This window comes from Dipodomys ordii, unplaced genomic scaffold (assembly GCF_000151885.1).
Source record: "Dipodomys ordii isolate 6190 unplaced genomic scaffold, Dord_2.0 Scaffold197, whole genome shotgun sequence".
NCBI lineage: Eukaryota > Metazoa > Chordata > Mammalia > Rodentia > Heteromyidae > Dipodomys > Dipodomys ordii.
The window spans coordinates 680,070-696,368 of record NW_012267413.1 but is presented as its reverse complement, the minus strand read 5'-3'; the positions used below and the strand labels follow the sequence as shown (position 1 = coordinate 696,368).

The following is a 16,299-nucleotide window of genomic DNA, read 5'->3' as shown; positions in this document are numbered from 1 at the left end:
TCTCAGTCTCCTGAGTAGCTAGGATCTATAATTAGTGGCGTTAGCCACCAATGCCCGGCTAAAAGATCCTCATTTTTTTAGGAACAATTGTCGGTGAAGGAGACTGAAATTTCGAAGCTAATTGCTTAGTATAATTGTGGGTTACAGGAGGCTTCCCAGCAGAGGACATAATTTTGTGAAACCGAGAGTCCCAGTCCAGGACTAGGTGTACTGACTTACTCAGGACTTTAAAAACAATAATACTTAGTCCTTATGTTCAGTTGGGTTTCTCCTAACTTGGGACAAATCTTCAGTCAGTAGCCTCCAGATTGCTTGTCTTGTATCAATTCTGGATCAAATACATGTTTCAACAATAATTTGTGTGTATATGCATGTGGATCCAGGCAGGGTAGGTGCAGGCAGGGTAGTTCAGAAAATATGGGTTAATTTTACTTAAGTTGAGGCCTGAGTGGAAGAGGAAAGTGGTCATGGAAGGCTTACCTAGCACAAAGTATTGTGAATCTAGTCAAGCAAATTCAGACTCAGTATTGATGGTGTAAGTCACACCACACCCCGTAATTGTCCACTTTGAGAATGCTTTTATTGTTATATTCATTGAAAGGGGATAACTTTTAAAACTAGGGTTGGTTATAAAATTGCTGTTTTTATTTTTTCAATAAGTGGGAGTTAAATAAACTATTTGAGGAAATAGTGGGGAAATATGTTCACCTACTTTAAGCTGGTTAGGCACTCCTAAATCAATGAAAGTCATTGTTTTGTTAATTTCATCAACATGTTCATTTCTTTCAGCTCCATGTTCATGCATGTCTTTTAATCCGGAAACAAGAAGACTGTCCATAGGTCTAGACAATGGTACAATCTCAGTAAGTACACATAAATAAGATTTCCAGTTGAAATACTTCCTTCCTGTGAAGTATATATATATATGCTTTGTGATCAGATTTAATTTTTAATTTTTCAAATGAACAGAATCATTTTCTTGCTACGTAGAAGTTTCAGTGCAGCAGGGAAGAGATTCTGTTTAGGGAAAGCTGTCATCAGCCTACTTATACACTAACATGGCTCAGATGACCTTTCACTAAGACAGGGACGAGGCTAGGGGTATTGGGAAGTAAATTCTCAGACTGCATGAATCTGCATTAATGAGTGAGAATTGTGATCTTGAACTTGCTGCTCTGTGGTACTGAACTTGGACCAGATGATTAATCACCTTGTAAATTTCCCTACAGTGACAAAACACAGGGGAAATGCTTTCTCTTCCATCTGCATGTCTGATCTTGTCTTTTATACTCTGTTCTCCTCCTTCTGCTTCTTGTTGTCTTTTCAGTTCCCCCAGCATGTGAACAGAATTCTATAAATTTGTCTGAAGTTACAAAACAAACACAGACTCTAGATTTTTGTCTGTAGGATAGAGCCAGATAAATAATAGACCCTTTGATGATAGATATTTGAGGAAGCTGAAGTGCTTAGATATCAAAATTCTTAATCATACTGAATTTTAACTAAAAGTATGTTAACTAGTAACAGGTCTGATCTGGTCAGTTATCTACTGTTATATTTAATATTTGTGGCTAGTGAATTAAAACACTCTTCTCTTAAAAGTTGGGAAGTATGCTCCATCTATAATCTCACCTTTTGGGGAGACTGAGACTGGAGAAGCACAAGTTCAAAGCCAGCCTGGGCAATCTAGTGAGACTTTTCAAAACTAAACAAACAAGAAAGATTTTAAAAGAAAATGAAGAAAGTCCTATTCTGTCCATACTTGCCCACAGGATGGCAACGAAGGATTTAAGGATCCAAGGAAACTTTCTAAGGCCTCACTCAGTCTCCAATCTGATTCTATGGGTACTGAGTCTGGGAATTTCCTGCCCCTGAACAGAGCCTCCTTTCAGATCCTGCCCAGTCCTTCTCCTGAATCTGCTCCTTAAGAGAATAAAACCAGTGAACATTTTTTTAGACCTCAGAGGTGCCTAAATGGTGGGAACTTGAGGTGGATAGGATGTCCACACAGGTGTGCAGGGTCCCTCAAGGTATCAGTAGTTTGGAGAAAGGAAGAGAAGGAATTGGGCTGGCCCTGTGTTATTATGCTGTGATGTAGAACTTCATGGAATCCAAGAACCTATAGTTCCAAGTTGCTAAAAGTGTATTTGTTAATATTGGAATTTAAAGCTATGTTTTGTTTAATAGTCTAACTTGACTTATAATTTTTAAATATTTAGACAAATAGAATGTGGACCTTCCTTCCAAATATTGGAGGTAGACCTGATGTTTTTATATTTCTTACTAAAACATTTGTCTAATTTTTATGGAGATATTAACAATATTGTTATTGACAATTATGACATTTCTGATATGTCTAATGCATTTAGTAGATCTGTAAGCTCATTCTTAGGACAGAAATTTATTATATGATTTTTGTCTACTTTAAAGAAAGCCATTTTGAAAAGGGAATGTGTGCATCTGAGTGTGAGTGTGTATGTGTATAGAATAAACTTAGTTTTAGAAAATAAAAGGAGATAATTGGGTTGTTCAGTGAACTGAACTGTTTATTAAGGAAACAAAAAAGATGATCTGAGATCACATATTGTCCAGCAGTTCATAGACTCATGTACATAACATTCACTTTCCCTAGGAAGACTTATGTGTATTTACATCTTTTTTTTTTGCACTTTTGAAATCAGTATGGGTGGATAATGGGTGCTGATCAATTTTTCCTTAATTGCAAGAAAGGTATGTAAAGTAAGTTACAGAGAATTCTAGCTATTTATTGTATAGAAGAACCTTAGCCCTTATTCCTTTGAAATGAAAACTGCCAGGAATTAGAGGATCCATCAGGAACAGGAACCCTGTCACTTTTCTCATTATGTTAGTATAGTGTTGAGATGCTGACTGTACCTTACTTTAATCCTCTGAAAAGTATTGAGAACTGTGGCTTACATGAAATAATTTTCTCAAAAGTACCTCTTTATCTTGCTGAGGAAGATGAATTCATATTCTACCTATTCTCATTTGAAGAATTATAAAAGCTCTAAGTTAGGGAAAGATATATTGAGAGAACAGCATATTTAAATTTCAAGAGTCTCATTAAGTAAGTAGAGTTCTGACTATTTAATAGTTTACTTTCTAGAGATGAAAAATATCATTTCCTGAATATAGCAAATTTTGAAAAGAAATAATGGTTAAATATTGTAAAACAATGAAGTAAAAAAGTAAATCCCTATTTCACTTTATTTTATTGAACAAAAATATATTGTAGAGCATCTGAAAGACAAACTTATGTTACTGAATAATGAATTGGACATGGATTAGAGATAACACATATTGACCATTCTTTCTTTAAAAATTGGCCACAAGGGAAGGAAAAAATTATGTTATAACAAGAATGAACAAGAGATAAGAATTGAACTGGGAAGGAAAAGGAGCACTTTTGAGGCAGAAGAAAAAGTGAGACAAAACATCCTTACATTTTGAGATGTAGGAGAGGAATGCTTTTACCTTTTTTTAACATGAAGTAGCAGGTGAGATCACCTACTGAGAGAAGCAAAAAATGGTAAGACTCTTTTTTTCATACCTATCTTTTTTTGGCCTTTCTGTTCGTATAGCCTGGAATACCCCTCTCCTGTCTTGTTCTGTAAAGTTCTAATTATCTTTCAAAGATTTGCTCAAATGTTATATTTTTTCTTTTTTCTTTTACTTTTAGCAGATATCATCTGTATCCTCAAATCACATAAAATGCTCAGTTGGTTAGCTGTATTATATAGCTTATTTAACCTCTATTTTGTAAAATAGTTTAAAATCTGTCTCTGATATGAAAGTGTTGAGAGTTAAGGATTTGACTGGGGCTGGGAAGGTGGCTCAGTAGTAGAGCGCTTGCCTTGCATGCCTGAGGCCCTGGGTTCGATTCCTCAGCACCACATAAGAAAAAAGAAAAAAAAAAGCCGGAAGTGACACTGTGGCTCAAGTGGTAGAGCTCTAGCCTTGAGCTGAAGAGCTGAGGGACAGCACCCAGGCCCAGAGTTAAGGCCCCACAACTGGACCCCCCCCCAAAAAAAGGATTTGACCATTCTTTTTATTCATCCCTTAACCCAGCAGATCTTCATGTGATTTTTTTTAATATAAATGATGGACTCAATGAATAATCTGTTAAATGCTTATTGTCTAAAGAACTAGCACTATTATTTAATTAAGTTGTTGTAACAAGCACTTGCTTAAGTTCAGAGATGTCTTACTGAAATTCTATTACTATTCAGAATGTTTTTCAGCTAGGAATGCCTTCTATGGAGGAAAAATTATGCTAATATTTTAATTCACCTTGGGTTTTCAGAAAAATTTTCCATTTCATTATTGAAAAAAAGACAGTCAGGTATGTTAACTGATATGAATGCTCAAGTAGGACTGTAAAGTTTTCAATTGATAATGCCTCACATTATCCTAGCCAACCAACGAATTCCTAAATGTCAATTGTATGCAAAAGATTATGGTAAGTTCCAACAAAATGTGGCTGTTGAGTGGATGGTACAGTTGAGAAGACAATGAAAAAATGAAGGATGAAATAAGTAGCAAAGTAAACAATAACCATAGCAATCACTAATAATATGTGTGATGATAGCCAAGCAATGAGGTGATGATTGAGGATAGGTCTGTGCATATTAGACATGAGATGTACTTTTGATTAGCTAAAGGCAAGAAGGGAAAGTGTAAGATATTTCAGGCAAATTGATGGTATGAGAGGAAAAGCATGTCAGTCTTGAAAGGGAAAGATATATTTGGAGAAAAATCAATGAGTTTGGTATTGGGGGATTGTGCAATCCTTGACTGAGGATGAATAATCAGTATTCTAAGGAGCTGGGTTCCTAATATGGGGGAACCCCTACTGTATCCAAAAACTTTCTACTGTATTTAGATTTTTCACTAATTTTGTTAAAAAAATTAGCTGCCAGGTAGTCATAGGGATGTATATATATTCATTTTTATGATTTTATACACACATACACACACACACACACACACATTAGAACTGTTACATAGCCAGAATTTTTATTGACATCCTGCCAAGATAAATTTAAGTCTTTCCTAGCCATTGTGCATAGGGATACACATTTTGGTGATAAACTGCCAGTAAACTCAGGGATATGATAATTATGTCAAGATAATGTTTACTTGTGGAAGAGGAATGAGGATAATTGAGATCAGGAACATAGAGTGGTTTTGGGATAACTGGTAGGGTCCAGTTTTTCAACTTGGATGATGATTACAAGTGTGTTTAATTTATAAGAATTCATTGCACTGTAAGTTTATGTGTTTTATTTTACAATAAAAAGTAAACTCTCACTTAAAAAATAATTTAAGTCTTTGAAGAGTTTGGGAATAAGTCCTTAAAATAATAAAATCCCTCTGCTAAGTGTATTCATATATATATATATATATATATGTATATATATATATGAATTAGGTGAAGTTTGGGATTAGTTAAAGGATTGATTTATAATGGTTATTACTGTATAAATCAACTGCTATTGATCTGTATGCTGTTTTGGTTCTTCTGATTTTCTTGTTCTGATTCTTCTGATTTCTATACGCTTGTTGTATATATTATCAGTATACAAACAAATATTATATAAGGGAATGAAAAAAGAATGGGAACTAATCATTCACTGAATATGGTCTGTGTATCGGGCGACATGTTTTACTTCATTCTTTATTTTGTCGAAGTCATAGGAAAGTCCATGAGACTCACCTCCCATTAGCCACCTAAAACCAGGAAATGGAGCTGTGGCTCAAAATGGTAGAGCACTAGCCTTGAACAAAAAATATCCCTGAATTCAAGCCCCATGACTGGGAAAAATAAATATATAAATAAAAGATAGTGAGCTAGGAATCATCAAATGTGTGTGTCCCAAGCTGCTTTCCCTTTGTCTTCTTAGGAACCTAGTACCTTAACAATCTCTTTCATTCTGTATCCTTTTCATTGCCATTCAAGCTTCTGTTTATTAAATACAAGACCTCAAACATCATAATTCTCATTAAGCCTTTATCCTTGCCCAACTAACATTCTAACTTTGTTGTCTCCCCACACAGCCTTCTCAGAAGCGTTCTCTGAAATCACTTGCATTTCCTACTTCAGACTTTACTTGAAGCATTACAATCTGGCTTCCAGTGCCCTCGGTCTGCTCAAACAACTCTGGCTATAGAATAGAACTGGTTCTTGGAAGGATTTATCCTATTGACATTTTAAAGTATTATGTGTGACCTCTTTGTAGCAGTTGGCACTGTTGGCTTTCTTTCTGAAATAGACTTCGTTTAGACTCTTCTCATCATGTTTTTACCTCCTTGGAGCATTTAATACTATTCACTGTTTCTGAAGTACTCTTTTTGTACATGTGTAGCATAACATACTCCTTCTTTTCTCCTTTTTTCTGTCTGATGTCATCACAGGGAGTTGTTTAACCAGCTTTGATTTTGTTAAAGATTCTCCTCATTTTCTCCTAGGTGTTGGTTTCTTTGCTCTCAAGGCAGTCCTACCCATGCATAACTTCATTAGCTATGCATATGACGAGTCAGTAGTTTTATCTCTCTGTAGTCCTTTTCTCTTAGGTCTCAACTTCCTTCTTAGTATTTCTTTCTTTCTTTCTCTTTTTTTGCCAGTCATGGTGCCTGAACTCTGGGCCTGGGCACTGTCCCTCAGCTCTTCAGCTCAAGGCTAGTGCTCTACCACTTGAGCCACAGCACCACTTCCAGCTTTTTCTGTTTATGTGGTGCTGAGGAATCAAACTCAGGGCCTCATGCATGCAGGGCAAGCACTCTACCACTGAGCCACCTTCCCAACCCCCCTTCTTAGTATTTCTTATTGAATGGCTCAAAAAACTGCAAACTGTTGCCAAATGTAAAATCGAAATTTTGTTTTTCTATACAAAGCCTACATATATGGTATTTCTCAGTGCTCCCTATGTCAGTGACTAGACCCAATGTCAGTCCTATTGCAAAGTTAAGGGTCTTTGAAGTCATTTTCCCTCCTTTTCCTTGGACCCTGTCTAGTCTATCACTTTACAGCTATATATATATATATATATATATATATATATATATATATATATATATATATATATACATATACATATATGTATGTATATGTATATATAATTTTTATTTTACTTTATTTTATTTTTTTGCCAGTCTTGGGGCTTGAACTCAGAGCCTGGGCACTGTCCCTGAGCTTCTTTTTGCTCAAGGCTAGCACTCTACCACCTGAGCCACAGTGCCACTTTTGGCTTTTTCTGTTTATGTGGTACTGAGGAATTGAACCCAAGGCTTCATTCATGCTAGGCAAGCACTCTACCACTAAGCCACATTCCCAGCCCCTTTACAGGTTTTTATCTCTTAGTTTCCTCCTCCTCCTCCTCCTCCTTCCCCACCATTATTTTGATCCATAATCTTTTCCTTGGATTCCTCAGTTCCCTTGTGACCCTCCCATATTAACTTTGCCCCCTCAGTCTGTTTTCCATATTGGAACTATGAGGATCTTAACGAAATACAAGTTTGTATTTTTGGCCCTTAGGACACAGACCAAAATTCTTCATGTGGCCTGGGCAACCCTGCAGATTCTGTCCTATATCTTTCCTTTATCTTGACATCTTTTACCTGAGCGGCCCAGATTCCATGCCTTCTTTGGCTACATTCCCTCTTTTCATAGGACCTGTAATGTTGCTACTTCCTCTGCCTCAGTTCTGCTCTCTTCTTTTCTTTGCCTGCCAAGCAATATTAATTCTTATTTCCTTGGGAAAGCCTTCCCTGATGCCCCAGCAACTCTGGATCCTGGATTATATGTATTCTTCACACTGAGCTTTTGTCTTTCATAATGCTTGTTACAGTGCCATTTTGTAATTATTGGTATAATTATTTGTTTCATACATATAATCAGGTTATGCTTCACAAGGTAAGGTCTGTGCCTGCTGGACCCACTGACATCCCTGGCACCCAGTAGAATACCCATCAATTTTCAATGCTCTGCAAGTATTTATAGATTGAGTTAATGAGTGAGTAAATCAGAGTTAATATATAGTGGTTTGGAGCTCAGGCTCTGGAATCAGATGAGTCAAACCACAATCCTCACAAGCTGTGTCACAGTGGATGAGTTGCTTTGCTCTGTCTCTGTTTCCTTAACTGTAAAATGGGGATAATACTGACTTTTATATAGAGTTTGTGTAAGGATTATCTGACATAATATATGGAAAGTTCCAAGAACAACCTGCATATAACAAATGTTCCATAAGTATTAGCACTGGTCAGTGTCATGTGCAGCAGCATTCTCTGTCGCAGTATCCAGAAAGTTCCAGATCTAGTAGAAGCTTCCAAATTCAGTAGGCATTTCCAAAAGGAAGAAACATCTTAGTGATAGCATGGGATGATTGTACTTATTTCTCACAAAAAACAACAAAAGCCTTTCTTATCCAACTTGTCCTCAATTTAATTTTCATCACCCTCAAGAAGATTGGCCTTGGAGAGATGTACAGATTACTATTGAATAGATTATTAGAACAGGCATAGCAATTTCTCATTATAAGCAACTTCCTTATTCTAGCTGACTGAGAAAGTAGAAGGGAGAAAAGTTCCAGACATCAAGTATTGTATTTTTTTTAGTACCTTACTAATATAGTCTATTTAGGCTACTGTCCAGAGAGGTGTTTGTGGTTCTTTAGTATTTTTCAATAAAAGGAATAAAAATGTTTTTCTTTATAAAAAACCTTTATATATATATATATATATATATATATATATATACACATATATAACGTTCTCCAGATTTTTACTTTGAGTTAATAATCTCATAACATAAACTAAAGCCATGCCAGTTCTCATATTCCTGTCATGTTGACTATAAGATTCAGAGCCCAAATGGTCTGATGTGGCATTTCCATGTTAATCACCTGCTAAAGCATTCCTCTCTCAAGAGAACCTTGATGACAGCAGTCATGAATCATATCCCCCAAAGAACCATCTGACATTTACTCTCTTGCTGTAAAGCTTCAGAACTCACTAGCAGCGGAACATGTAAAGGGAGTACTCACTCTTTCATAGCCCCAGTGGTTGCTGAGTTGCCATCACCTGACATTGTGATCTGAGGCAATTTTGGAAGATTAGTGCACCCCTGGCTGGCTAGAGGATTTTTTTTTAAATTTTTTTATTAACAAAGAGAGGAGTGGTATTAGATCTGTCCTGATCACTGGATGTCATTGGCTAAACCCAGAAGCTATGGTGACCCACAGTGGTGGAAATAGAGTAGTGTTTTTTTCTAAGATGTTTGCCCTCCACTGTTTATATACTTCTTCCCCTCTGCTAGACCCTCAGTGCAGGTTCCACACTCATTCTTCACCAGCTTCTCCACCTTACAGATGAGGAGTGACTCTTCTCTCAGTACCAGAGATGCTTTCAATTTTTATAAACATTTTTGTGTAATGTAGAAAGAAAACTTATCAGTATTAGACCACAAGCTCATTGGAGAATATTGCAAAAAGACTGCTAAGACACAAAGAACCACTCAGCTTTTCCATTGGCAGTAGTTATACAGATCTAACTGGTTTCCTGAATTGGAGAGACAAAATGCTGGAAACTTGCCTTCCAAGGAGATTGAGTGGAGTTGTGGTGAGATATTTGTTATGGTTTTCTAAGTTTCTGAGTTCCTCCTAGATTTCTGTACCAGTTCTTTCTCCTTTGTGGTGCCTTGGGGACATGTTTCCTGAGGCTCTTGCCCTCCTGCCACCTACTCTTTCTTGGTGATCATCTCTGAGCCTCACTGTCCTATGCTTCTAGTTCTCAAGACTGATTCCATTTGTTCTCTTGAGCCTCACATTCCAGCTGCTTTCTAAGCAACCCTACCTGGGTGTCTCCAAGATACCTCCAATGTAGTAGATTCTGATTAGAAACAATTCTCTGTTCTTTAAAATGTGCTCTTTGTCATCTGTTCCTTTACTAAAAGCATCACTGAGTAGTCCCAACCAAAAGCAGGATCCACATTTTCCCTCAAACTCTGAACTATCTTCAGACTATATCCTTTTGTCTGTGCCCATGAGCCATTTTGAAATTACTGTTCCTTGAAGCTTTTTCATGGACCATTGCTGTAAGCCCTAGTCTGGTCCTACTGTCTGTGTTCTCTAGTTTTCTTCAGCTTCTCTGCCATCAGATAAACAAAATAGTCATGTAATTATGCTGTTCCTCAAGGAAAAGTTCTGGAAGGATAAAGTCCGAAGACTTTAAATGTTTCCTACTTCTTCAGCCCCATCTCTCAGAACTGTCATATCAGATTTCAAATGTATTTTTTGTTTTTCACATCCATGCTTGTGAATATAGAATCCCCCAAACAGATACCAGCCCTTATGGCTGACTTTCTGCTCCAACACCTCCCTGGAATTCTTTTCCTGCCTTTAAGAATTAACCTAAAACCCCAAATATAAAGCTTGTCATATTCCAGGCCAGGGTTAAATAGCTTCTTACAGCACTTAGTTCAGATTTTCACTTTAGAATATATATATATATATATATATATATATATTTGCTAGTTCACAAGTATATTTCATTTCAAAAGTGTGTATGAAATAGGATGACATATATGTTGTCCAGATTTAGTGGTATTTCCTTGTTTTCTTTACCTCGTTTAACTTGAGTATTTTTCATTAACATCAATTAGTTGTCCAAGGGAGTTTTATCTTAACCTATGTATCTATACTTATAGTGATAAGACTCACCCCCTCTATCACTTTCTGTCCTTCCCACTTTCCTTGCATTTTCACATGTAAGAAGTTTCATTGTAGTTCAAGCCTCATGACCGACAAAAAAACAAAAACAAACAAAGAAGTTTCATTGTTTTATTTGCATACTTGTACATAGATATATTGTCCATATTCAACCTCCTTTCCCCTTCTATTCACTCTCCCCTTTCCAACTAGTACTTACACTTCAAACAGGACACATTTAACCTTCCTAATATTAATTTTTGTTAAAGTGTATATTAATTCTTAAAAGAGGCTTCACCATGGTATTTTGCATGTACAAATACCATACTTTAATCAGAATAATCACAATAGACAAATACACACAGAATCTTGTATCTGTTTACTTAAATGTTTATCTTTTAGGTCTAACATCTACTTATGAGAGAAAACATGTATATTCAGATCTAAAAATTTGTGAATTTATTCCAGAAAGATAGTTAAGTATTTTTAAGTGAGAATGTAGTTAGAAACAGTTTGAAAAAGCAGTACATCATGTGTTTTCTATTGACCCACAAAAGAAAGTATTGATTAGTTTTGAGATTTGAGTCATAAGTATTATGTTGTTCTGGTTTTCAGCATTGATTAGGAAAATTTAGTTTATCAATTGATTCCCTTCCTTTGTTTGTTTTATTATTTGGACATCTAGTAATTATACATGTTTTCATTTAATCCTTCTGTGGGAAATGTTGAACTCCAACTGAGAAATCTACTTCCAACTTCCAGGCTATACATGTATATATATATATATATATATATGTGTGTGTATCTATCAATCTATCTCACCTAATATGTGCTGGGCATTGGAAACAAACTATACTTGCCTTCCCAAACCCTCCCCTGGAACTATATATATAAGAAACATAACGGATTATATGTATTTGAAGATCATAAAGGTAATAGTATGGGAAAAAGTAGAACTGACTAGGAGGATTGGGACAATGAATGGGGAACAGAAGGAATACATTGCAATTTCTATTGTTCTATAAAATAAAACTTAAATCTTACCTATTATAAGCACTCTAGCCTCAATGCTAGAAGCACTCCAGCATTGAAGCTGAAATGTTTAGAATAGTTCAAATTGAGCATTCCTAAGTCCCAAATCCAGAAACTTACATGTTTCAAAATCTGAATCTTTTGGAGCACCAACATGGTATTACAAGTAGAAAATTGTACACCTTCCAACGGACAGGGTTTCATATCTAACATATACTTGGAACTCAAAAATTAAATCCCCCAACAACAAATCCTCAAAAAGACAACTGCCCGGTAAATAAGTGGGCTAAAGACTTAAAGAGAAACTTCTCTGAAGAGGAAATAAGAATGGCCAATAGACACATGAAGAAATGCTCAACCTCTCTAGCCACAAAACAAATGCAAATCAAAACAACATTGAGCTGAAGAGCTGAGGGACAGCGCCGAGACCCTGAGTTCAGGACCCACAACCAACAAAATAAATAAATAAGTAAATAAATAAGTAAATAAATGGAGGAAAGGCTTATTTTTACTCATAGTTACAGAGGTTTCAGTCCATAGCTGTGTGGCTTTGATGCTTTGGACCTCTTGACACAGGTTCCCCCCCCCCCAGGAAAGCAGGGTGGGGGGGGCAAGGAAAGGACCAGTCCAAATATCTTCTTCAAGGGCACATCCCAGTGACCTAATTTCCTTCTACTAGTTCCCACCTCCTAAAGGTTCCACAGTAGAGATAAGGCTTTCAACACATGTGCTTAGGGTATGTTCACGATTCAAACTGCTGAAGTCTGTAAACCTGACTTTGTTTCTTGTATAGCCTCCTCCATCAGAGTGGTACATTTATTACAATTGATGAACTGCCTGAAGTCCATAGATTTTGTCAAGTTTCACTCTAGGTGTTGTACATTGTGTAGGTTTAGATATATGTGTAATGATGTGTACCTACCACTGTATTACTCTAGAGAAAAACTTCACTGTGCTCTGTGATGGCTTCATAGCAGACATGGCTTGTCAGAAGAGAATATTTGATTGCGAACAGATAATAAGTGATTTCTCTTACAGAGAACAGCAGAGATCCCAGAAGAGATGCCCTATGAAAGATAAAGGCTAGCCAGTGCAGCTTCCTTGGCCCCATTTCTCTTCACAGGAAACCCTCTCATCTTTAGTGACTTGAATTCCTTGCAACTAAAAGAGCCTGTGGAAAACCTCGGATAACCCACATATTGCAGATTATTAGGATTAGCATAATATGATTATGAGTTGAATTTGATTTTGAACTTCCTGATAATTGGGCAAAAAAGAGACATTGCTAATTTTGAAGCTGTGTAGTAAGAAAGAAAGCAGTTTTAAAGGTAGTAACACTTGTCAGACCCCCGCCCCCCCATTCGCATTTCTCTGTAAGGTCATCAACAGATATCACTAGAACCAAGACTTCTACAAATCCAGCATGATTCCCCAAGAATCTGAATCTCAACATGAGGTTCCAAGCTTGTAAAGTAGGATATTGTCTTCACAGCTCTAATGCTGAGTTCATGACCTTGTCATAGAAAAGAATTTAAGGATGAATCTAGTTAGGTGAGAAGTTTAAAGAATTTTTATTTGATAAAAATGAAAAAGCAGGACAAAAAAAAACCCCCAAAACAAAAAGCCAAGCAGAAAACAGCATATCCAGGCTGGAGATGTAGGCATACAAGAAGTGTGCCAAGTCCTCTGCGTCAGTGATATTTGTAAGTCTCAAGTTAGTCTAACTTTCCTCCAGATAAACATGTTCTTTCTGTTAGGCACATGATATTACCCAAATCATTTTGCTGTTGAAAATTTTTGATGTTATCACCCAGGCTTGGAAACAGTGAGTCTGAGCTAATCTGACAAATTAAAAAAATCCTAATGATATGGGTGCTTGTTTCTTATGACTCTTTTTTTTTTTTTAATTGGTTATGGGGCCTGAACTCTGGGCCTGGGTGCTGTCCCTCAGCTCTTCAGCTCAAGGCTAGTGCTCTACCACTTGAGCCACAGAGCCACTTCCGGCTTTTTTTCTTTTTGCTTATGTGGTGCTGAGGAATCAAACCCAGGACTTCATGCATGCAAGGCAAGCAGTCTACCACTGAGCCACCTTGCCAGCCCCTTCTATGACTTTTATTTGCACTCTGTTGACTGAATGCCAAGCATCTTAAAAAAATTTTTTTTGTGATTATTAAGGTGTTGTACAGAGGGACTAACATTTAATAAGTCAGGTAATGAGTCCTCCTCCTCCTCCTCCTCCTCCTCCTCCTCCTCTCCCCCTTCTCTTTGACTATCACCCCTGCTTTTACTTTTCCCCAGTTTCCCCCCTCTTATCCCCTGCCCACAAGTTACATAGGTCATTTTCCACATAGTGTTTATTGAATAACATGATTGATTGCCTTTGTTCCCTCCCTTTCCTTTCTGCCTCACTTTTTTTTTTTTTTTTTTGGCCAGTCGTGGGGCTTGAACTCTGGGCTTGGGCACTGTCCCTCAGCTCTTCAGCTCAAGGTTAGTGCTCTACCACTTGAGCCACAGCTCCACTTCTGACTTTTTCTGCTTATGTGGTACTGAGAAATCAAACCCAGGGCCTCATGCATGCAAGGCAAGCACTCTACCACTGAGCCACTTTCCAGCTCTCTGCCCCACCTTTAACCTCTAGAAGAAAAAAAAAAACAAATTCCAGGAAATGGAAACATGGCTTTTCTTTTGTTGTTGTTGTTGCTGCTGCTGCTGCTGCTGTTGCTGCTGTTAATATCAAACATCTTGAAGTTTGCACTCATCTGGGGTATAGAGTAACTACCTCTATCATATATTCTCTTAATTGGGAAAAATAAATATGCACTCTCATTAGTTACAATGTTTAACTTTGCAGTCTTAACAACCCTCTCTAATTTGTATTTCTGTTTTGGAACTAAAAACATTCCTAGAGACCAAGTCTCAATTGACATAATTGAGGATATGCCAAGTTTTTTAAGAAGATATTTATTTAGAATGTAAAATTATTTCATTAGGAGAAGTTTATGCTCCTTTAACAAGGTCTGTTTTTAGTTCAAGGATGAGTTTTCTTGGATATTTTTTCTTGAGATATTTGTCTGGAGCTCTGAGCAAATTATTAGTACAAGGTTAAAGCATAGTTGGCTGAAATAGCCTAATTAGGACAGGGTGTGAGAGAGGCTTCAAGTTACATATTAAAACAGAATTTATTCTTCATTGCTGGATCTTTACTCATTTTGAGTTTTTTTAATGTCCTGGATTTTAGGTTGCTTTTGTTCTAATGCCTTAATGTCACTAATTTAGCCTGCTTCAATACTGTCCTAACACTGAATTTAAATCAATTATCCTCTTATGTGTGGAGCTTCTCAAAAAAAGTTAAAAATAGAATTACCATGTGATTCAGCAATCACATTTCTGGGTAATCTATCCAAAGGAATTGAACTCAGGTTCTTGAGATAGTTGCACATTGTGTTTTTTATAGTATTATTCACAGTGACCAAGAAGTAGAGGTGACCATTGTTTCCATCAACAGATGAATGGATAAAGAAAATGTGATCTCTACATACTAAGGAATATTATCTAGTATTAAAATAAGAGGAAATACTGTCACATGCTGTAGTCAAGAATGAACCTTCCAGACATCGTGCTAAGTGAAATGTGCCTGGTCACAGAGAAGAGGAAAATTGTGTATGACCACTTATTTGAGGTTTCTCAAGCAAAAAGGATTGTTGTTAAGTGTTGAGGGAAGGGAGGAGAAGGAGGAATTAGAGTTTAATAATACAGTTTTGTTTTATTTCTACAAAATTATTCACTTCATTCACTTACAGTTGAGATGTTAGGTAATAAGTTTGGCAACATCCTTGCACAACTTCTCTTTTTTTTTGTCAGTTGTGGGGCTTGAACTCTGGGTCTGGGCTCTGTGTTGTCCTTCAGTTCTTCAGCTCAAGACGAGTATCCTACCACTTGAGCCACAGTGCTACTTCCAGTTTTCTGGTGGTTTATTGGAGATGAGTCTCACAGATTTTCCTGCCCAGGATGGCTTTGAATTGTGATCCTCAGATCTCAGCCTCCTAAGTAGCTAGGATTACAGGCGTGATCCACCAGTGACCAGCTTCCTTGAACTTCTTAAAGCAGATACAGATATTCAAAGTGAGACACTTAATATTTGGCCTCACAACTAGACTTTGCCAGTAGATCAGCTTCTCTTTTATAGAGGCTATCGAGAACAAGAACATCTCTACTCCCAATCAGAAATATTATGCTTCTGTGTTGATGACACTTTTTATGTGTCTGTTCCCTTCAGGAATGACTTTGTTTGGGCACAAATACAACACTATCTTGGAGCTGGAGGATTTTATATAGCACTTTTTCTAGGTAATTAAACAGATGACATTATTTCTCTTTTCATTTTATGTAACATTTAGACTCAGTTCTTTTTTATGTGGGGTGATGACCTTGCTAATTGGCTTGGAATGCATTTCTTTTTTGTTGTTATTATAAAGGTGATGTACAGAGGGGTTACAGTTGTATAAGTCACATAAAGAGTACATTTCTTTTTGGACAATGT

The 16,299-nt window shown here is 36.8% G+C and overlaps 1 protein-coding gene across 1 annotated transcript in view; it reads left to right on the top strand.

Annotated features, from left to right (window-relative positions):
* Positions 1 to 797: 797 nt before the first annotated feature.
* Wdfy2 (WD repeat and FYVE domain containing 2) overlaps positions 798 to 16,299 on the top strand; it is a 74,267-nt gene continuing 58,765 nt past the window's right edge. Inside the window, exon 1 of the mRNA XM_013034846.1 lies at positions 798 to 863. Coding sequence (XP_012890300.1) covers positions 804 to 863 — 60 coding nt within the window. The 5' untranslated portion in view covers positions 798 to 803. The remainder of the gene's footprint in view (positions 864 to 16,299) is intronic.